Source organism: Silene latifolia, chromosome 10 (assembly GCF_048544455.1).
Source record: "Silene latifolia isolate original U9 population chromosome 10, ASM4854445v1, whole genome shotgun sequence".
In the NCBI taxonomy this organism is placed as follows: domain Eukaryota; kingdom Viridiplantae; phylum Streptophyta; class Magnoliopsida; order Caryophyllales; family Caryophyllaceae; genus Silene; species Silene latifolia.
Window position 1 is genome coordinate 776,076 of NC_133535.1, and position 23,861 is coordinate 799,936.

The 23,861-nt window shown below is 38.4% G+C and overlaps 3 protein-coding genes across 4 annotated transcripts; 2 read left to right on the plus strand and 1 right to left on the minus strand.

The window, feature by feature from the left end:
• The first annotated feature begins 501 nt into the window (after positions 1 to 501).
• On the plus strand, positions 502 to 12,358 carry LOC141604607 (uncharacterized). Of its 2 annotated transcripts, XM_074423028.1 has the most exons (12): positions 502 to 841; positions 6,113 to 6,332; positions 7,109 to 7,309; positions 7,470 to 7,540; positions 7,626 to 7,785; positions 8,356 to 8,946; positions 9,822 to 10,202; positions 10,487 to 10,562; positions 10,663 to 10,726; positions 11,035 to 11,170; positions 11,366 to 11,479; positions 12,090 to 12,358. In XM_074423028.1, exons 1-12 carry the CDS (start codon positions 732 to 734, stop codon positions 12,153 to 12,155), a joined length of 2,190 nt encoding a protein of 729 aa, XP_074279129.1. In that variant the 5' UTR covers positions 502 to 731; the 3' UTR covers positions 12,156 to 12,358. The 2 variants fall into 2 exon arrangements, with proteins under 2 accessions (XP_074279129.1, XP_074279130.1); XM_074423029.1 differs by lacking the exon at positions 6,113 to 6,332 and having other exon boundaries at positions 763 to 841.
• Positions 12,359 to 14,202: 1,844 nt separating this feature from the next.
• LOC141604609 (uncharacterized) lies at positions 14,203 to 21,238 on the plus strand. The gene is made up of 12 exons (XM_074423032.1): positions 14,203 to 14,380; positions 16,083 to 16,302; positions 17,522 to 17,722; positions 17,826 to 17,896; positions 18,122 to 18,284; positions 18,946 to 19,539; positions 19,670 to 20,050; positions 20,149 to 20,224; positions 20,298 to 20,361; positions 20,556 to 20,691; positions 20,825 to 20,938; positions 21,019 to 21,238. Exons 1-12 carry the CDS (start codon positions 14,274 to 14,276, stop codon positions 21,082 to 21,084), a joined length of 2,193 nt encoding a protein of 730 aa, XP_074279133.1. The 5' UTR covers positions 14,203 to 14,273; the 3' UTR covers positions 21,085 to 21,238.
• LOC141604610 (L-ascorbate oxidase homolog) lies at positions 21,217 to 23,843 on the minus strand. The gene is made up of 7 exons (XM_074423033.1): positions 23,663 to 23,843; positions 23,349 to 23,458; positions 22,992 to 23,262; positions 22,780 to 22,879; positions 21,987 to 22,701; positions 21,627 to 21,705; positions 21,217 to 21,511 (listed from the first exon to the last, which is right to left on the minus strand). The coding sequence occupies exons 1-7, from the start codon at positions 23,801 to 23,803 to the stop codon at positions 21,302 to 21,304; spliced, it is 1,626 nt and encodes a 541-aa protein (XP_074279134.1). The 5' UTR covers positions 23,804 to 23,843; the 3' UTR covers positions 21,217 to 21,301.
• Between the last annotated feature and the right edge of the window lie 18 nt (positions 23,844 to 23,861).

Consider the following 23,861-nt stretch of genomic DNA (forward strand, 5'->3'; position numbering starts at 1 on the left):
TAGACTAAATAGAGCAAAATGGGATACTAATAAAAATGATTACAATATATAATGATATAGGTAAAATTGTTATGCAAACATGTACCAAATAACAAATTTTACAATCAATAATAAAAGGATACAGATATATACACAAAGAATTTTCATAAAAATGGTCTCTCGTTAATTTAGCAAGAGACCGTCTATTCAAAATTTTTATTTTAAACTATTTCCTCATCGATCTCGTATTACGTTTACTATAATGTCAATGACGAGGGATTCTTAAATATTTACGCGGTAATGATGACTTAAGGCTCTGTTCTTTTTTTGCTGAAAAGAGATGAATTGAATGGAACTGAACTGAAATAAGAGTTAATTAAATTAAGAAAAAATGAGTTGAACTGAACTAAATAAGAATTAAACTGTACTGAAATGAGCTGAATTAAATCCAAAAGAACAGTAGTATAATTCCTTCTAAGAACTTATTACGTTCAAAATGTGGTAGAGCAAAATGGTCCAAGCAAGCTGCCTAATCTTGTAATCTAGTTTGAGCTCACTTTGACGACATCCTAAATCAATCCTTCTTTATTCCTATGGAAGATCATCTACCTATATATATTAATAACAAATCCTACCAATAATTAACATTAACTTTCAAGCCATTCATTCATTCATTCAAAAATACTTTAACTTCATTTTTAGATTGCATTATTATTTGTTAATTACAATAAATAAGCAAAAACAAAAGAATAATGGGTTCTTTATCTACCTTAGATGCGCCATTGAAGTATCCGATAGCTCGACGTGACGAATCCGTTGTAGATAACTATCATGGTGTTCTTGTTTCCGATCCTTATAGATGGTAAATATTCAATCTTCTACTATTTCACATTTTTTTAGTTCCATTTGGTCTCTAATAATATCGTTTGTACATACTCCGTAGTTCTATAATAGTTTATGCACTCTGTTTAATGATAACAATAAATGAGATGTATAAATAAAGTCTTTCTACACCGTATAATATGAACATGTGTTTTTCATTCTATAGTACTTTTTCATTTTCCTTCAATAAATTATTCAATAAAATTTATTTGACATTTGAAAATAAAATAAAATATACGCGTGTCATTGAGTTTGAACTGATTTTACTTTTATATTTATATATATAACGTATCTTTAGGTAGTATCTGTAGAGAAGTCAAAACAGAATAATTAGAGTCCTAATTATTCTCCTCTAATTGTGCTAACAAATCATGTGTATAATATCTTTAGCTTATTCCTCTCCTAACTTGTAGAGATTAGTTATTGCATTCACACATTAGCTTGTATTATAAATAGCAATGTAATCCTCCTAATGTAACCATCACAAAATATATACAATTTACATTCTCTATATGGTATCAAGAGAAAGGCTGTATCCTGCCTCCTAAAACCCTCCATTTTTTTTCCGTCCTTCCTACACTCGATCGCTATGTCGGGTGCCACAATCCCTAATCCCAACGATCCTACACATCCTTTTATCCTCATCAATGTGCACTCCATCGTCAAATTTGATGGTACCAACTATCGTCAATGGCGCACCCAACTAGAGTCGCTGTTCGACGGTTATGGCCTTACCTCATTTATTGACGGGACTGCACCACCTTCCAAAACACTTGCTGCCACCGCTGATAAGCAAGCTGCCCCAAACCCGGCGTATGCCACCTGGTACCGGCAAGACCGTTTGCTCTTTTCGGCCGTCTCTAGCACCCTTACCCCCGCTGTCTCCCCTATACTCAACCGTATGGCTACAACTCGTGAAGCGTGGGATGCCATTGCATCATCCTATGCTCGCCCCTCTCGTGGCCATATAAAACAACTCCGCCACAAACTTAAACACACTACCAAAGGATCCTCATCCATCTCCGATTATATGAACCGCATCAAGACTACTGTCGATGAACTTGCTCTTTTGGGTACCATTATCCCAAACGAGGATATTACCGATCAAGTGCTCGAAGGTCTTGATGACTCCTATCAACCGGTCATCGATGCAATTAACGCTCGAGACACTCCAATTCCTTTCCCTGATCTTCTCGAAAAACTAATCAATCGAGAACTCACCCTTGCTCAAACCACGACCCATCCTTCCCCTTCCCTCGATTTTCCTGCCGTCGCTCATCCCACTTACACCCGACATACCCCCTACACCCGCCCTAACCATTCCGCTGCCTCCACCAATCCACCAACCGCTGCCTCCACCAACCAAAACCCTCGCAATCCATTCAAAGGCAAATGCCAATGGTGCCATACTCAAGGTCATACCTTAGCCTATTGCACCATCTTTAAGAACCTATATCCTGATATAAAGGTTCCCCCCTATCCTCGTACCACCCCGTCCCCTGCACAAGCCAACCCTACGGCCCTCACCTCCCCCCCTTCCTCCCCCTGGTTGTTAGACAGTGGCGCGTCGCACCATGTCACATCGGACCTTGATAACCTTGCTCTTCACCAACCGTATGATGGTACCGATGAGATAGTCATAGGCGATGGCTCCGGTCTTCAAATTCTCCACACTGGTTCCTCCTCTATTTCCTCTTTTAAACTTCACAATATTTTTCATGTTCCATCAATGCACAAAAACATTATTTCCGTCTCAAAATTTTGTCTTGATAATAATGTAACCATTGATTTTTGTTCTACGTCTTTTATTGTGAAGGATCGTAAAACGAGCCGCTTTGTTCACGGGACCAGCCAAGGATGGAGTTTACTATTGGCCCATGTCGTCGCCGCCGCAAGCCCACGTCACTTCTCTTACCACTACCGACCTACACCATAGATTTGGTCACCCTCATTTCTCTATTTTAAAGAGTATTGTTTCTAGTTTCGATTCAAAAACAATTATTACTAATAAAGATTGTTCATCCTGTCATTTGTATAAGAGTCACAAATTACCGTTTAAACAATCATCACTTAAATCCGATTCACCACTTCATATAATATTCAGTGATTTATGGTCATCGCCTGTCCACTCAATTAACAGCTTCAAATATTACGTCATTTTTGTTGATCACTTCACTAAATTCACATGGTTATTTCCGCTAAAGAAAAAATCCGACACTCACTCTACTTTTCTCGCCTTTAAATCCTTAGTCGAAAAACAATTTAATTCTCCGATTAAAATTTTTTATTCCGACAATGGTGGAGAGTTTGAGAAATTAAAACCCGACTTTGCTAAATTCGGCATTCAGCATCTCACCTCTCCCCCTCACACACCGGAACACAATGGCTTCGCGGAACGACGACACCGGCACATAGTTGACACTGGCCTAGCTCTTCTCGCGCACGCCTCCATGCCTTTGCAATATTGGTCGTATGCCTTCCAAATTGCCACATATCTAATAAACCGTATGCCCACCCCCACTCTCAAAAATGACACCCCCTATTTTCGCCTTTTTCGCCAACATCCCAAATACAACAATTTCCATAATTTTGGAAGTCTTTGTTTCCCTTGGCTTCGCCCGTACACCCACCACAAACTCGAGGCCCGGTCCATCGCTTGTGTGTTCATTGGCTACTCCCCATCTCAACACTCCTACCTATGTCTCGACCCCTCTACAAACCGGGTATATAGCTCTCGTCATGTCCGTTTTGTAGACACCACCTATCCCTTCGCCACCTTGTCACCACCCGCTGACCCTCTCCCCACATCAGCCGAATGGTGTGACATTCCCGTCCCTGCCCCTACCCTCTCTGACCCTCCTCAAAACGCACCCGTCACTCCCCCACCTGAACCCAACACCCCTGCCTCCCCTGCCTCACCCATCAATTCCCCTGTCTCCCCCGCTACACCGCTCTCCTCTACCCCACCACCTCCACCACCGCCACCTCCGCCACCTCCCCACCATCATGGAACCCGAGCCTCCCATAATATCTTTAAACCTATCAATAAACTTAACCTCACCGCTCAACTCCACTCTCCCGAACCTACCAACGCCAAACAGGCTCTCCTCGACCCCACATGGAGGACCGCCATGGAAACACAATTCCAGGCTCTCCAAAACAACCGCACCTGGGAACTTGTTCCCTCATCCCCGTCCCAAAACATTGTGGGTTGTAAATGGGTCTTTCGCACCAAATACAATCCCGATGGCTCCATCCACAAACACAAAGCCCGCCTCGTTGCAAAGGGATTCCATCAACGACCCGGACTTGACTACTCGGAAACCTTTAGCCCAGTCATTAAGCCTGTCACGGTCCGTCTTTTGCTCAGTCTTGCCGTTACCAATGGTTGGCCGCTCCGTCAATTGGATATCAACGATGCCTTTCTTCAAGGCACCCTCACCGATACCGTTTATATGGCGCAGCCACAAGGTTTTGTTGACCCATCAAAACCGACCCATGTCTGTAAACTTCGCAAGGCCCTCTATGGACTAAAGCAGGCCCCACGGGCTTGGTACAACGAACTACGCTCGTATCTCCTAAGCACTGGTTTCACAAACTCGATTTGTGACACCTCCCTTTTTGTTCTCCATGGTTCTAACCCTCTTTTTGTACTTGTATATGTTGATGATATTATTGTTACAGGTGCTTGCTCTACCAACGTTACTGCCTTCATCTCCGCCCTCTCCGCCAAGTTTTCCCTTAAAGATCTTGGCCCACTCTCGTACTTTCTCGGTGTTGAAGTGCAACCCAGTCCTCACGGCCTGTTTCTTAATCAACATAAGTACACACTTGATATTCTTGCTCGAGCCAACATGTCCGATGCCAAATCGGCTACCACACCAATGGATGCCTCGGTCACTCTAAGTCTCTGTGATGGCCCGGCTCATGATAATCCCACTCAATACCGGACTCTAGTTGGTGGTCTTCAGTACCTCTCCCTTACTAGACCGGATATCGCGTATGCCGTTAACAAGCTCTCTCAATTCATGCATGCCCCTACGGTTTGTCATTGGAATGCACTCAAACGACTATTACGTTACCTAGCTGGCACTTCCTCTCATGGCATCACGATCTTTCGTCAGTCCCCCCTTACTCTTCACGCCTTTTCTGATTCAACTTGGGGTGGTAATCCTAATGACCTCACTTCGACAGCTGCTTATGTTGTTTATTTGGGTCGCAACATTATCTCCTGGAGCTCGAAGAAACAGAAAACAGTGGCCCGTTCCTCTACCGAAGCCGAGTATCGTTCAGTTGCTAATGCTACTGCTGAACTTATCTGGCTCAACAGTCTGCTCACTGAATTGCGCCTCAAAATTCCCGCTCCGCCAGTGGTGTACTGCGACAACATCGGTGCTACAAGCTTCAGTGCAAATCCCGTATTCCATTCGCGAATGAAGCATCTTGCTCTTGATTATCACTTTGTCCGAGAAAAGGTCCAAGCTGGTTCCTTACGCGTTGTTCCTATCGCTAATGATGATCAACTTGCGGACGCACTCACAAAACCTTTACATCGGCTTCGGTTCGATATGCTTATGTCCAAGATCGGACTTTCCCCGAGGCCGTCCATCTTGCGGGGGGATGTAGAGAAGTCAAAACAGAATAATTAGAGTCCTAATTATTCTCCTCTAATTGTGCTAACAAATCATGTGTATAATATCTTTAGCTTATTCCTCTCCTAACTTGTAGAGATTAGTTATTGCATTCACACATTAGCTTGTATTATAAATAGCAATGTAATCCTCCTAATGTAACCATCACAAAATATATACAATTTACATTCTCTATAGTATCGACGGTCCTCATATACACCCTTTCTTCAACTTATACAACAAAATTACATAATTAAAGTATCGGGTGTTTCTGTATAACCTTGCTTCAACTTTTTATAAAATCGGAGTATAATTAATGAACTCGGATAAGAGAAGGGATTGTTGGGAAAGTCATTTAGGATTTTAGGTGGGAAGAAATAGAATGTACTAATCGAAGTTGTGGTGCATAAATGGTTAGGGAAAACGGGGCAAAGTGCAAACCTGATATCTATATGGCTAGTTATAATTAGATATCCAAATTACAAATTACAAATCGAATTTGAAACTATACAAATCTATACTCCCTAATTCCCTATTAAACATTCATATACTTTGTAATTTATTTATACAAATCAATTAAAATAATGTAAAACTGACATGAATGAATGAATAATTAAAAGGTTGGAAGATCCTGATTCAGAAGAGACAAAAGAATACGTAAAGAGGCAAGCTCATGTGACAGAATCCTTACTGAGCACGTGCGATACGAGGGACAAATTGGGAAACAGACTACAACAAGTTTTTGAGTTTGAAAGATACCAACTTCCCTTTAAACGTGGGAACAAGTACTTTTACTTCCACAACAAAGGCCTCCAACCTTTTGATGTCCTCTATGTCCAGGTTCATCTCTTCAATTTCCCCTCACCACTTTCCTTGTACATTATCGATTTTTCTAACGTGTGCCTTAAGAACATCGGCTAGAGTTAGAATAACTTATCAAGAAAGTTTTGGATCAGATATTTTATGTTAAACTTTCGTTTTAGCGCTATCTAAAGTCAGAAACATATGTCCTTAGTACGCATGTTAGAAAATCTTGAATTGCACTCTTTATATTATCTTGTTAGAACTCTGCCCCTAATTAATGCCAAACTTTCTATTTAAGATACCTTACGTATTTACTGTCGAGAAACTATCTCAACCAAAAGCTCAAGCTCATGGTTGGACTCCCAAGATCGGTTTTATACTCTAACACGCCCCTCACACGAATGCCCTTTGGACTAAAGAGCATTCGTGTGGATTCGAACCCATGATTTTATGGTCACAGTGGCTCTGATACCATGTCGAAAAACCATCTCAACCAAAAGCTTAGCTTAAGCTGATGGTTAGAGTACCAAATCGGTTTTACACTCTAACATTTACGGCTTTGTTGGTAAAGTCATGAGAGGTGGTGCCGGCCGTCAGCATCAAAATCGCCATTGTGCTCCCTTTAAACCAAAAAAATACCTTAACAACTTGAGAGGCGCGCTTAGGGCACACGTTAGAAAAACCGAAATACACCATTTATTTTGTCTTGTTTGGTTCTCTAAAAGTACAATTCTGCTCCCTACTATCAGTTTTAGAAATTGACTATAGTGCATGCTCTAATGCATGTATCTTTCTTCCATCTGAATTAACAGGATGATCTTGATTCGGACCCGAAAGTGCTACTTGATCTCAATGAGGATAACAATAATGTAACAGTGTCCCTCGGACTATGTTCCATAAGCGAAGATGCTAAGTACTTAGCTTATGGTCTACGTCCTGGCGGAAGTGATTGGAATACTATCCAAGTCATGACCATTGAGGACGGAAATTCCCTTCCTGACACGATTTCATGGGTTAGTACTCATAGTTAGTTCGAGTAGTACTTATTTTACTTCCTCTATCCCGATCATTTGATTATTTATTCCGAATTAGTATATTTGGCAGAGCATTTATCAGTTCAGTAACATTACTTAGCAAATTAGCATAACAGCATCATGTTCCGAAATTTGGCAGGTCAAGTTCAGTAACATTACATGGACACATGACAGTAAAGGCTTTTTCTACAGCCGTTTCCCTGCTCCTAAGTAAGCTTCTTGTACATGTAAAACCGTCATCATATTTTACAACTAGAAGCCGTTCTAATTCAATGTTCTCTTTGTTTTTCGGCAGTGGAGAGACAACTGATGTCGGAACTGAAACAAAAATAGACGTAAACCAGGAGTTATACTACCATGTACTTGGTACTGATCAGTCTGAAGATGTTCTCTGTTATAAAGATCCTGAGCATCCTAAATACAGATTTTCCACCTATGTTACTGATGATGGGCAGGTACTTACATTAAACAGAAATTTCCCATATACCCTTAATTTTGTCAGATTTCCTATGGTACCCCTGTTTTTTAAGAATCTGCCTATGATATCCTTAAGATTCCATTTTTGTGTCCATGGTACCCCTAATGAAACGGTCGTTAAATGGAGGTTAAGTTTTGATGATGTGACAATAAATTAGTAATTAAAAACTACGGAAATTTCACATGGTACCCTTAATTTTGTCAGATTGCCCATGATACCCCTACTTTTCATTTTTATTTCATACTTATTAATAATTTTTAATTACTAATTTATTGCCACATCATCAAATTTTAACCCCGTTACATTAGGGGTACCATGGGCACAAAAATGGAAACTCAAGGGTATCATAGTATTCTTTAAAGCAGGGGTACTATGGAAAATATGACAAAATTAAGGGGTACCATGGGAAATTTCCATACATTAAATCGTTCAATTTACCGACTTAATCATTCTTCGTTGAATGATTCACTCATTCACAAATTTAACGAGTATATTCAGCTGCTGTCAGAATGTAGTTAATTCTTATGTTTCTAAAATACAATTGCAGTATCTTCTTTTGGACATCGGAGAGACTTGTGATTCAGTAAACAAACTCTATTACCTCAATATTTCATCCATACAAAGCGCGCTCCAAAGTGCTAAAGACGAAAACACGCTCCTCCCTTTCATAAAACTCGTAGATGATCTAGACGCGCTATATCAGTACGTCGCAAATGATGAAACCATTTTCACCTTCCAAACCAACAAGAATGCACCAAAATGTAAACTTGTTCGTGTGGACTTGAGTAAACCAAGTAACTGGACCGACGTTGTACCTGAATCCAAAAGAGATGTACTTGTCTCAGCTCAAGCAGTCAACGGAAACCAACTTATCACGTGTTACCTGAGCGACGTGAAACACGTTGTTCATATCAGAGATCTACTAACAGGGTGTTTGTTGCATACTTTGCCTTTGGAGATTGGCACTGTCAGGATTAATGCTAGGCGAAAAGATACGACGGCTTTTATATCATTCACTAGTTTTCTTACCTACAATATAACATATCAGTGTGAGTTAGCATCTCAGGTTCCTGTTATGAAGATCTTTAGAGAGATTTTGGTTCCCAATTTTGATCGTTCCGAGTTCAAAACTGACCAGGTACGTAATTCAAGACTCCTTTTTTTTTTTTTTTTTTTTTTTTTTTTTTTTCCAGTTTCTTAAGCACCCAAATAATTATGTTTCGAAAATCAAAGTAACTTGATCGGAGACCCAAATTAAACTTGAACAGAACGACGTGATTTACATGAAGTCGTAAACATGATTTGAACATTGAATTGACACCGTACTTGGCCGGACTTTGTTATACACGTTATGGAGTGTTTTTTTTTTGGTCTAAAGGGAGAGGGCGATTTTGATGCTGATGGGATTTGAACCCAGGTCATGAGTACCATCTGTTGACTGCACACGTTATTGAGTATTAACCAAAAATTGAACCGAGCCCCCTTAAAAAAAATAGAAAAAAATTGAAGCGACCTAAAATTACTCGGAATGACTAAATTGGAATTGCATTGGACCTTTTCTACCTAAAAAACAACAAGAACCTTAGTGAACATGAAAATTCAAACTAACCCAACCCAAATGACCCGTTTGTCGGTCTATTATGCGACCAGCTTTTTGCTAACCTATATCGCTAACCTATTTGCTGCAACTTAAATTTAGCTGCAACTTAAATTTAGCTGCAATATTTTGTATTTTTTGATAAAAAGTTACGTTTAATTACAAAATGGCGACAATTTTTGATAAAAAGTTACGACAATTTTCTAATAAAATGTGAACAATTTTAGCTGCAACTTAAATTTAGCTGCAATATTTTGTCATTAAATGGTCACGTTTGATTACAAAATGGCGACATCTTCTCCATCTTAATTTCAAACAGAAAAAACCCGTCTGAAATAAGAATTAAATGATCCGTTTGTCGGTCTAATTTGCGACTAGCTTTTTGCTAACCTATTTGCCACTCTATAATTGTATAGGTTTTTGTAGCTAGCAAAGATGGTACCAAGATTCCAATGTTCATAGTATCAAAAAAGGATGTGATTTTGGATAAATCAAACCCATGTCTTCTATATGCATATGGTGGGTTCAACAGTAGTCTTACGCCGCATTTTAGTGTTATTCGTTCCGTCTTGCTCAAACACTTGGGAGCCGTATTCTGCCTTGCTAATATTCGAGGTGGCGGTGAATATGGAGAAGAATGGCATAAAGCAGGGACCTTTGAGAAGAAACAAAACTGCTTTGATGATTTTATTGCTTGTGCTGAATTTCTCGTCTCGAGTGGCTATACACAGCCTTCAAAGTTGTGCATTGAAGGTGCTAGCAATGGTGGGCTTCTTGTTGGTGCTTGTATTAATCAGGTAACATATTTGCATATTTCTAACTAATACTACCTCGGTCTCAACAGATTCTTTACAGTTTTATTCTTTTGTGAGGAGTATTTTAATAAAACGTAAAGAATCTGTTGAGTCAGAGTACTTATTATGCAACTTATTATAGATTGCTTTACATTTCAAGCACGACCTGAAAATGAAATTAATTCCGCGTTTCCAAAAAACTACCTGAAGTTAATTTCATGTGAAAAAATGGCATAATATGTTTTTGCTTATCTACCTCTCGCGGTTATGATCGAATTGTGTGACAGAGGCCAGATATTTTTGGTTGCGCTTTGGCTCACGTTGGCGTCATGGACATGCTCCGGTTCCATAAATTTACGATAGGTTGGTTATTTAATCCGTCATTTTTACTATGTTTTGAAGCTAAGATTCAATGATTTTTGGGGCCTATGTATAACATTTTATTCCGATCAATTTGTTTAAGGTCATGCTTGGACATCTGATTTCGGTTGCTCGGAAATGGAAGAAGACTTTCACTGGCTAATCAAGTAAGTGATCTTCATGACATAAATAAGTTACACTATGATACATTAACTTGGCCACGCGGCCCAAGCCATTTTAGACTATCTCGTGTTGATTCAGCACTCTTGACACGATGATTTGAGACTTTAATTGAATTCGTTGGACTTCTCATTATGATTTAACCAAGTTTGAGTCTTATATTTGAAGAAATTTTGAAGAAATGCACATTAAAAATTGGTTGTAGGCCTCAAATTTTGTTATTTTCTTAATCGAATAATACATAATGTGACATTTCTCAAGAATTACAATTCAATGGTGTATAATTTACAATTAGGTACTCACCTTTGCACAATGTGAGAAGACCATGGGAAAATTCTAATGGACGATACATACAGTACCCGGCAACCATGTTATTGACCGCGGACCATGACAACCGTGTCGTACCGTTGCACTCTCTCAAGTTATTAGCAGTAAGTCAGCTAATCATACTTTTTTTTTTTTTTTTTTCTAATGCATAACCTTGAAAATTATAAATTAAGACGTTTTTATTCGACAATTTATGTTAAACGAACTCAAATTATTTACATCTGAAGAATTTGTCGTAATTTTTAATAACCTTAAAAATGATTGTACTCCGTATTAATTTCTTCTTTTTATTGATCCAGACTATGCAACATACCCTATGCACGAGCTTAAAAAGGAGTCCACAGGTGAATCCGATAGTTGTAAGAATCGAGAGCAAGGCTGGTCATTGTTGTTGTCGTCCAATACAAAAAGAGGTAACTACTGCGTAATCTATTGTAAACTTGTAACCTAAATTTGGCAAACGGGTTACTTGAGTCGACTTCATTTCAATTTATTCTAAAACACGGAGTATTATATTAGATTAACTTTATTAGATTAACTTTATTTCTCTAATTCTCCACTAGTGCTACTTTTGTAAGGTCTCAAAAGTTAACTTTGACTCGTTTTGACCTAACTCGATCAAGTCAAAACACGTAAAACTAGTTTGAGAGTATCGAGGTTATGTGTGACTTTTTGGATTTGAAAATCTCGACAATTTTAGTTTGTCTAGGCTCCATTTGAAAATTAGATAGACTTCGAGTACATTTTCCGATAATATAATTTCAAATATAAATTACTTTGGGTATCACAAATTAATTTATCGGATTGATTCTTTTTGTCCCATCACAAATTCACAATGCTACTCGTCGGTCGTACCACCTCACTTTTTGTGAATTTGTCTTGACATTGTGTGTATTATTACAATTTATGAATAGTCGACTTTAATTGAATTTGGTTCAAGCAAGCCATGTTTATTGGATAATATACTTAATATTCTTATCGAACATAAATTAAACTAAAACAATTGTATGGATGATGTTGCAGATTGATGTGGCGGCTGATAGATACAGTTTTATGGCTAAGATGCTTGATGCGTCATGGACCGACTAATTAAAAATGAGAAGGTCCAAATCTTACGGATGGAAAGAGTAATATTATAACGTAGAATAGTTAGTTTTAACTTGATACGTTATACGTACGACATTGATAGTTATTGGAAGTGTGATTAGAATCATCTTGTAATCATACTTAAATAAGTGTATTATTATTTAAAGCATATTGTTATTTATTTATTTAGATTCCATTAGTGTCGATTGATAATTGGGTTCATTGAGTTAAAAGGTCAACTTCCTTCAAATAAAAAAAAAAAAAAAGTTAAAAGGTCAACTTTTCTATTCTATCAACTCCTAAAAAGTAGACCTGGTAAAATTGACCCGATTCAAACTCAAGACCCGTACTTAATCCGAACCCGAATTGACCCGACTCGAATGTTTATTGTTGCAAACTTAGTATTATTGACAAATAACTTGATAAAAGTTGACCCGAACTTGAAAATGACTCGACTCGATCCGACCCGAAGTCTGCAGACCCGAAATGATTCGACCCAAAATTGAGCCGACTCGAACTCGGCCCGATTGACCCGTTGCCAGGTCTACTGAAAAGTTAAAATACGACTTACTCGGTTTTTATATATGTCATTCTTACTTTTCGAAACACTCACTTTTCTCTTCAATACGGGTTAAAATACAAGACTAAATATTATGATATGTATACTCATCATACGAAGTTAATTTATATATTATATATACCACCAGTTACAGTTTATGGGCTTTATGATAAAGTTTTCGAGTTTTGTTTTAAAAATTATAAGCTTTTCTTTCAAGTATTTGAGTACGTTCATTTACAATAAACTCAAAAACATTACGCATCACAAATAAGCTCTGTTAAAGAAAAACAAGATCTACAAATTTCTTATTCCAAAGGACGACCCCGTAGTTCATACTAGACCTGTCAAATTGGTTAATAGGATCGGGGTTGGGCTCGATCGGTTCGTCAGGTCATTTCGGATTTGCAGAATTTGGGTTGGATCGAGTAGGTCAAGTCGGGTCATTTAGAATTCAAATCATTCTGGGCCTGGGGGGAGGGGGGTATTGTTGTCAAGTTAATTGGAGATAACGAACAATATCCAATTATTCCAAAATAAATACTCTAGTCGAGTTAGATAGATCTAATTCTAAATTCTAATACATACTCTTAAAGTTGGTCATCAACACGGGTTGACCCGGCCCAGCCCAATCCGCCATTGACGTGTTATTTTAGGCAATTTGGCTCGGCCCGCCATTTTAGCAAAAAAATGGTAAGGCCCGCCAAAACAGAACACGGGTCTGGCTTGGGTTATATCTCCCATAGCCCGATCCACTCACGGGCCTGGTCAGAACTGACCTGGTTAGCCCGGCCCAGCCCGGCACGAGAACACCTCTACATACTCCATTGGATGGGATAAGTATTTGAAAGCAACTCTTACCTTTTATAAATGTGATGTAGAAAGATTCCGGGCCTACCCGTTCCTTACAGTCAAAATAGTCCAATAATATTGTGGCCTATATATATGGAGCAAGTACTCTCATAAGATGAAGACGTTCCCCATATTAAGATTCCCTTAATCGCAGGCCGAATTTCAGACTAATTTTCAAATAATTGCTCCATACTTCTAATCTTCTATCACGTCACCCTACCTCTTACGTAAACACCAAAATTGATATCAATTCACTTAATTTCGAAGGAGAATTAAATATTATATACCTCGTAAAAATAATATTATAAAGAATATTTGCATTATCGAATAAAGGGTAAAAAATAACATTAAGTACTCCGTAAGAGGACAACAATAAAGAAAATTCTCAATTTCTCATTATTGAATAAGTGTGCGAGAATAAAATTAAACATTCCGTACTTTTATCATCTTTAAATAAAAGTACTATAACACTCCGATACAATAATATACATGTTACATCTATAATTTGTCCCTAATGGCCAACAGCCACGTACTATCATTTGCAATTGTCAAATTCACTTTCATGCATTTCAATTCTTAAACAGCACGTCTCTTTTACTCAGTCTACCCTTCTTACACTAATTATATCTTGGCTATATATAATAGGGTAAGCATACTGCATAGTGCACACACAAACATCTTCATTACTAATTCTCAACATATATAAGTTCCTCATGTCTTCCTCCGGCTTCTACGGTCCCCTAAATTACCCGGTTGCTCGTCGTGACGATTCTGTCGTTGACGATTACTTTGGTGTTCAAGTTCCTGATCCATACCGCTGGTATATTTCTCTTAAATCTTTGATGTATGAATAAGGGCTTAGTTGTGGGTGTACGTCAACTTACGTAAAACTGGACCGACTACACGATCCTACAACCAATAGAATAAAAAAGTATCGTTCACTTCATAATCCTAAAAGTTGTTTCACCTTACGAATCTAGTGTTAACGGAGTATAAAAGGAGTAATATTAAGGAATTAACTATTCTTTTTTTTTTTGAATAAATTTTTTTATTACTAGTATTGTTTTTGATGAATAGACTTTAAATAGTTTGTTATTTTTTTTCCAGTAGCAAATAAGGATTCATCGAACTCTTAATTATTTTAAAAAAAAAAGCAGAATTATTGTCACTCACCCTGGTTAACTTTCCGTAGGTGGATTATACATCTGATGTACATACCACCAATTTTATAGTTTCTGATCATTATAATAAAGTTTTTGAGTTTTGTTATAAAAATTATGAGTTTTACTATAAAGTTTATGAGTTTATTCACTTAAACATTAAGCTCAAAAAAATTACAATAAAATTCAAAAATATTACATACTATAACTCTATAAGTTTAGTTAAGTTTGAGTTTTAATGGAACAAAAATTAAAATCCAACTTATAAACTTTAATAAGCTCAAAAAAATACACATACTCAAAAACAAATAAAGTTTGAGGTAATAAGCTCAAAAATAAATACATATATGATCAAAATTGAAAAAATTTGAAAATAATATATCCAATGTATGTTTCTTTTTCTCGTTAACTTTGAAATGCCTTTATTAATATAGAACACCCAAATATAAATCAGCTTTATGATAATCTAAAATTTTCCGTAAACGGCATGAAAACGGAAAGGAATGCATGGACATTGATTGCCTTGGAAACCAATGAGTGGTCAATTATGTACATAACGGTATATACTCCATTATTTTGTTTCAACTTGATAAATATCTCTGTCTTAAAAAAAAAAACTTTATAAATATCTACCTAAAATTCTTCATATACTCTGTAATAGAAATTGACTTGTTTATAATTACAACTATTTCAAACATTATAAATTTAAACACTCACTCTTAAAATAACTCGACTCACATCAACCATTTTATTAATACGATTAATACGATTCCATTCGACCAACCTAATCACCAAAATGATTATTATAAACATATAATACATTTAAAGTACCGTTAGTCCGAACCTAAAATAATAATCAACATGCCAGGTCTATCAACACCCAAATTTAGAAATCGAGCATGTCTCAAAATCCAAATAGCTGAATTACCCGATTAATAGGACCCATAAGTCCGAGACCAATGTTTATTGTCCAAACTGACCACTATCTGCAAAGAACTCGATAGCAATAGACTCAAAAATAACACGAACCTGAAAATTACCCAACCCAATCCGCTCTAACCCGAATCCTTCTAAACCTTTAAATGACCTGGTCCAAATCAACCTAATCGAACCCAACCGGCCAACCCTATTGACCGTAAAATGGACCATCCCGCGGGAAAAAGATAACATAAACGGCGATTGATGAAATTGAGTATTCGTACGAATAATGAATATATGATCTATTAATGGCGATTATTCAGGCTGGAAGATGCAGTCTTCTAAATCGTACTCCGTGAATTAATATCGTAATTGCTTTTTCATATACGGATTTTCTTAAATTACATACATCGCCTTAATTATTAATGGCGATCGATTATTCAGGCTGGAAGATGCAGACTCAGAAGAGACTCAGGAATTCGTGAACAATCAAGTGAAGCTAACTGAAACTGTACTCCAAGAATGTGAATTGAGAGACAAATTAAAGAATAAAATCGGTCAACTTTTCGATTATCCTCGCTATCATGCGCCTTTTAAGCGTTCTAACAAGTATTTTTATTTTCATAATTCTGGTCTTCAACAACAAGATGTGCTCTATGTTCAGGTTAATTATCCTACTAACTTCTGTTTTGGCGCGTTTCGCCTCCTCTCTGTCCCGATCATTTATTTACTTTTTTGTTATTTAGATGTCACAATCATTTCTTTACGTTTTCATTATAAGCATGTAAAAGTTGTTTTTGTCCGCACCTAAATTTTCACTTTTTGTACTCTCCGTCCCAATCATTTGTTTACCGTTAATTAAAATAAGGAATATTAAAGGTAGACAAATGATCGGAACTAGGGAGTATATTTGTTCTTTTTGACGGGTTTAGCCAATTGTTATTGAGATTAATTGTATTGGAGCGATTCTTGGACCTTCTCTCCAATCTTCTCCTCTTAACGACGAATAAAATACGGTTTGCTTAGCAAATGCAAGTAGCTACCATATACGGAGTATAATTTTCATCAGTAGTCTTTAGCTTGATTTAACCAAAGAATCGAAGATGAAAAATAACTGAAATTGTGTATTTGAATTGTGAATTCTTTTGGTGTAATTGCATGTAAGATTCTTAAAATAGAAGGTTAGAGTGTTTTGTTGTACAGTACAGTCTGGTAACAAAAATTGTATGTGAAATCGCTTAGTGTTGATATGTCGGTAGCTGCATTCGACCGACTGACCTATCATGCTGCAGGCAGGGAACCTCTATGGAACTAGGATGATGTTTGTTTTTGTATGATATTATTTACAGGGGTGTCTAAGGCCACGGGCAACCACGGGCGGCGGAACCGGGCCTCCGCTTTTGCCAACCCCAAATTTACAAGCTTTATTGATAAAATTTAACACAAAATTCGAGATATAGTACATGTGAATTCATATTTGGGGCCTCATATTTTTGTGGTGCACCGGGCCTCCATTTACTTTAAGACGCCCAACTGATCACTATAATATAGTCCACTGAGCTGTCGCGGTATGGAGAAAAGGGTTAGGTTGTTTGATAGTATCCCAAGAATTAATGATCAAATTTGTGTCAATTCTTTAGACTTTTGGTAAGGGCCTTTTGCTACAATGAAAATGGTGTTTTTTTTTTTTGAGTCCTTCGTTACAGATAGGTAAGGCTGAGGTTGCGTACATCCGATGTCCCCTAGTCTATAGTTTCTGTCACTTTTATTTGATTTGCTAGTTACTATTCTAACTGGTTTCGATGCATAGACCGTGTGTACAGTCTTTCAGAGTGCAGTATATACATCCAGGTGGCCTTATGTACCCTTTTCCTTTTACGCAGGATAAATTGGATGGGAAGCCAAAGGTCTTACTGGATCCTAACCAACTTAGTGATGACGGAACAGTGGCCCTGAACACCTATTCTGTGAGTGAGGATGCCAATTATTTCGCTTATGGTTTGAGTTCAAGTGGGAGTGATTGGGCAACAATCAAAGTAATGAAAACTGAAGACCGAACTGTTGAACCTGACACTTTATCCTGGGTGAGTGTAGTATTTTAAATAGTTAGTAAGAATATGACTGCGAAGAAGCTCATCGCACTCACGCATGGTGACTGGTGGGCCTTGTGTTATTGGTTTATTGCAGGTGAAGTTCAGTACCATTACATGGACGTATGACAATAAAGGATTTTTTTATGGCCGCTATCCACCACCCGAGTGAGTGACCATCGTTTTACATTTAATCTAACTTTGTTGGTTAAATCTACCACACTTTAAAATTCCTTCATCTTTGTGCTCAGTAGATTAGGTTATGGTTTACCGTGTCTGTAACATTGCTGAGATTGGAGAAAATTTGTTAATATCTGTAAAAAGGACAAATATTCTGTAGTCATTCTATGGAGTCATTGTGCATTCCGAGTCTCTGATGGATGTTTGGTGCAGCGACGAACAAACAAGGGATGCTGGAACGGAATCAGATGCAAACCTCAACCAACAGTTGTATTACCATTTTGTTGGTACTGACCAGTCCGAAGATATTTTGTGCTGGAAAGACCCTGACAACCCAGAATATTCCTTTGAGGCTGCTGTAACTAACGACGGGAAGGTTGTTGCTGCTCTTATGCGAACCTCATACCTTAGTTTTGTAAAATGCTTCTTTGGCGTGCCTAGGCACCAGTTCTGGTGAAGTACTAGCCAGAGTTTCAGGGCGCCTTAACTGCACCTTGTGTAAAAGATGCAGCTAGGGAGGTCCATTACTATGCAAATGACATATTTTTTTCCTTCTAGTTCTTTCGTCCTGCCCTTCCCTTTGCCTCATTATCTCCCTCTTACTTGAAATCCAAAAAAGGTATTAATGCACAATATTAGTTTCCTAAATACAAATTAGTCTGCAAAACTGGCGCGCCTTTTGTGCATGAGGTGCAACTGTGCAAGCCTTTGCCTCACGCCTTGCAAAATTTTCACTTTGGGCTTCGTTGCGTTGGGTATACCTCGTGCCTATTGAGATTAAGCTTTATAATTTAGGTACAACTGTACAAGCATACATTTATACATGCGTACATCTGGAAGGTTTCTTCAATGATGTTTTTACTGAATTGCTCTCCATTGACAATTTCGAGTATCTTGTTTGACTTGTACGGATATTTTATGTATTATCTGATCGTGGTAAAATTATATTATTGCTGCTGATCATACTGACTTTTGAGTGCCTTTCTAAGCTTTGGAAAGATATTCATGTTCTATTGTTCTGTTTGTTTGTCTTTCAGTATGTGCTTCTCTATACTACAGAAAACTGTGAAGTGGTGAACAACGTATACTATTTAAATTTGAGCACTCTGTCTAATGGCCTTGAAGGTTTCCGTGGGGGAGAAGATGCTCTTCCTTTCACAAAGCTTGTTGATAATTTTGATGCCTCTTATGCTGTAGTTGCGAACGATGATACTGTATTCACTTTTTTAACTAATAAGGATGCTCCAAAATACAAGTTAGTCCGTGTGGACTTGAATACTCCAAGCATATGGACTGATGTGATACCTCAATCTGAGAAGGATGTTCTTGAATCCGCCACTGCTGTCAACAGAAACCAACTACTTGTTTGTTACTTGAGCGACGTGAAACATGTTCTGCAGGTGAGAGATCTTGAGACTGGTTCTCTGCTGCATAACTTACCCTTAGACATTGGAGCAGTTGATGACATCTCTGCAGAAAGGAAAGACAGTGTCGTGTTTTTTAGGTTTACAAGCTTCCTGTCCCCTGGCTTGATCTTTAAATGTGATTTAGAAGCTGATGTTCCAGAGATGAAGATATTCAGAGAAACTGTTGTTCATAAGTTTGACCGTTCCGAGTTTCAGGTTGATCAGGTATTTATTCTTACTATATGGACTTAAAAACTCACATGCATGCGAGGTCTTAAAAATCCGCACCAAAAACAAATGTATAGAATCTGATGAATAGGAGGGCATATAACTTAAACGACCATGTTTCTTGTAGGTATTTGTGCCAAGCAAAGACGGTACTAAGATACCAATGTTCATAGTGGCAAGAAAGGGGATTTCTCTAGACGGATCACACCCATGCCTATTATATGGTTATGGTGGGTTTAACATAAGCATTACACCATCTTTTGACGTCCGTCATATAGTTCTTCTGGAACACCTTGGTGCTATATTCTGCAGTGCTAATATCCGTGGTGGTGGTGAATATGGAGAAAAGTGGCATAAGGCAGGATCACTTTCTAAAAAGCAAAACTGTTTTGATGACTTCATTTCTGCAGCGGAGTTTCTTGTTTCTAAAGGGTATACCCAGCCTAATAAGTTGTGTATTGAAGGTGAGAGTAACGGTGGTCTTCTTGTTGGCGCTTGTATCAATCAGGTATCTGGTAGCTTCTAGTCTTCTACTTCTGTTTGGCTCCTCATGCATAGTTTTTACAGTTTTACCCATTTGACTTCACTGTAATAATTTTTGTTCAGAGACCAGATCTTTTTGGTTGCGCATTGGCGCATGCTGGTGTTATGGACATGCTTCGTTTCCATAAATTTACTATTGGTGAGGACCTTTCTTTAGATGATTTCATTGCTTTCGTGCCGTTGATAATTCAACTCAACCGTTTGTTATATAGGTCATGCTTGGACCTCAGACTATGGTTGCTCGGACAACGAGGAGGATTTCCATTGGCTAATAAAGTGAGTATTCACTATTGCTTATCTTGTTTCTAGCTAGTTGTTGAGTTTACGTACACCAGTGATCCAACATGTTTGTCTAAACGTATAAGGCGTGGATGAAATAAGACAATGGAGCATACACTCGTCATACTTTTTATCTATGGTTGTATTGTTTTTCTATAGGTTCCGACAGTTAAGATCTTTCTTCTTTGCAGGTACTCACCGCTGCATAACGTGAGGAGGCCATGGGAACAGTCACCAGATCATTCATCTCAATATCCTGCTACCATGGTCTTCACAGCTGACCACGATGATCGTGTGTTGCCTTTGCATACACTGAAGTTGCTGGCCGTAAGTTCTGTCCCATGTAATATAAGCATGGCCTAGTGCAATACACAATCAAATTAAAGTGTTGAAGTCCAGTACAGGGAAAAACTTGCAGAAGTTTGTATTCTCTGAAAGTTGTCATTTTACCCAAATGCAGACTATGCAGTACGTTTTGTGCACAAGTTTAGAGAACAGCCCTCAGACAAATCCAATCGTTGGTCGGATAGAGTGCAAAGCTGGACATGGAGCAGGACTTCCGACACAAAAGAAGGTTGGTACTACAGTACTACTACTACTCTAGTTACCTTCACTACATCTTGCGCATATATCCTGACATACTTTATTCGACAGATTGATGAAGCTGCAGATACCTACAGCTTTATGGCCAAAGCATTGAATGCCTCTTGGATTGATTAAACAAACCAAGTCAGCCAAATACATGCCTTTCCTGTTGTATAAGACCCTCGCCGACTTATTCAATTCGTAGAAATTTCAATTTTACTGTACTTTAATTAATCAAACAATTATTTTAACTTATGTCTACCAATATATGCTCAATTGATTTTGAAACTGTCCAAAATGTTCAAAAAAAAAAAAAAAAAACTATACTCGGAGGTAAAACTGCCTTATGCCCTTATGCAGTTGTGTTTAACCCAGTTGCTCTTCCGCAAGTAAGAGCATTTAATGGCAGAGGGTACTCATCCCTGAGTGATGTCGAATTGGTATATACTCGGAGGTAAAACTGCTGTCCGAGGTATTGACGCGCCCATATCTCTGATCTCAAGTTCCACATCCCTACATTGTCCAGTGCCACCCAAATTGCAGTCCATGACTCCGGATACACCTGCATTGGTTTTTGTTATGCAGAATATTATCAGTTGATGCTGTGAATCTGTGATGCTATGATCAGTTATTTAGTCAGCAGACAAAATTATGTTTATATTGCTTCCTTAAATTACCTCAGTGGTACACCGGAAAACTGCATCGACGAGATTGTATTGCTTTCTGCTATCTGGCGACCACGTCCCTCTATCCATCCTGTATTCAATTCCAGAAACACATAATTGTCAGTCACCGACTCACGGTGTATGTTTGGGTTGGGCTTTTTTCATTTCGGTGTTTACGAGACTGGCACTTTCCGAGCTGTACCAGGTCTTGGTTTTTAAGGTTTCTTGTTCAAATTAGTCCTATCAACATTCTGAATATATGATGGATCAATTCAAATCGAGTCAGCTTTATCAGGTCTAAATACTAGACCTGGCAAACAGCTCGGGTCGTGTCGGGTTCTGGAAAAAATGGAACGCAACCATCTCACTTACCCGACGACAAAGAAGTTATAACCATCCAAATGCCAAGTCTGGATTTCCTTCTCCGGGTTCTCAAAAACAATCTCAACAAATGCTCGATAGTCAGCACCCATCACAGAAGTGTTCAGGTGGATGTCGGTGCCATCAGGAGCATCTGGGATGCTTCCGACAGTAAACACTCCCGGGATCTTATAATAATCAGCAAGCTTCAAGGGAGTATCAGGTGACGTGAACGACAAGCTATTCACTGCATATCTCTGCTTACAACCCACTTTACCACCAGAATTCTCAACCCTAATAGTCCTGCTAATGTTGATCATTCCGTAATGGTACGACCCTTGTGGGTTGGGCCTCGGTCCACTGGCAGTTAGATTGGTCCTGATACACCTAGCCTGTTCCAGGGACCAGTTGATGTCGTCTGGTGTTGGCTCATTATCGTTGAGGCTCAGCTCCGAGCCTGCAGTGTTTATGTAATCCAGGGAAGCTAGGGTCGTTAAGGCCGGGACAGTGAACCGGGTGGTGACCACAATGTAGTATTCCATGGCCGGTTGGTCAGCAGTCACGAGCACAGAGTAGGACTGGCCCACATGGACATCGAGTGAAGAGATTAGGGTTTGCATCGTGTGGGTCCCCTCGACTTCTACTAGGGTCATATTGTGACCTTGAATCCGGAAATTTAGAGAGTTCTGCAGGCCGACATTGGAGATCCTAAGCCTGTATGTTTTTCCTGGCAAATGTTCATTTAAGACGTGAATCATACGACTGGAAAATGAACAAACCAATCAAAGCGACATATGACGCATACCTTGCTCGACATTGAAAGTGGTACCACTTGCGCGGCCGTTGATTAGGACACTAACCGGGGAAGGAAACTCGTCTCCATTGTCAAGCAGGCTCTGCAAATACTGAGAAACACCAAAAAAGTACTTTACGATACTGTCAAATGTTCATTTAAGACGTGAATTATCGACTATCTCTTGAGAGACGGTATTACAATAGGTTTGTGTAAAGGCATACCGTGTGATTAGAGAAGTACCAATCACCAATGAGAACAGTGAAGTCGTCAGCTGGTTCAGGAAAAGGAACGGGAATCAAGGGACGGCTGAGGATTCGGATGCCACCAAAACCACCCGCGGCCTTTTGAAATCCGAGAGACGGGAAGTAGTAAAAGCTACCAATCTGATCTTTGGCTTGAAGCATGTAAGTAAAGTTACTCCCTGGAGGAATCGGGCATGTTGTACCATACACACCGTCTTCATACGAGTTCTTCCTGTTTTGTATCCCACTCCTGATAATACAAACGCAAATTCTTATATAAGGCGGTCTGGTTAATCAATCAACAATATTCGCAAACTAAATATTTGAACCGTGTACCATGATAAAAGAAATGGAACGTCTAGATTGTTATGAACGTTGATGATGAGATTGTCATTGGTCACTGCTACGATATCCGGTCCCGGAAATTGTCCGTTAATAAGTATACCCTGTCAAAATCATAACTAAACCAAGTTAAACCTTTGATTAACCATTTAACTAATTAACAGATTACGGATGCTAAAACATGAAATTTTACGGATTGCGACTAAGTCCCTCTAGCTTTCTGTTTTCTTCTCATTTCAATAAAATATTACTCACATATATTAGAGAAATGGGAAGAAAATTATGTGTACAATGATTAATGGACCGACCTGTTGAGGGGCGCCAAGCGGAGTAATAACGCCATAAGTAACATTCAAGTCAAAGAAACGGTATGGATCATCTGCTACTGCAATGCAAAAAAATAAAGCACAGAATATGAACAACATTTTCATAATTCCGCCTTTCTCCATGATAAATTTGACACTAAAATGTTAAAAAGAATTTCATTTCATTTCAATAATAATTTCA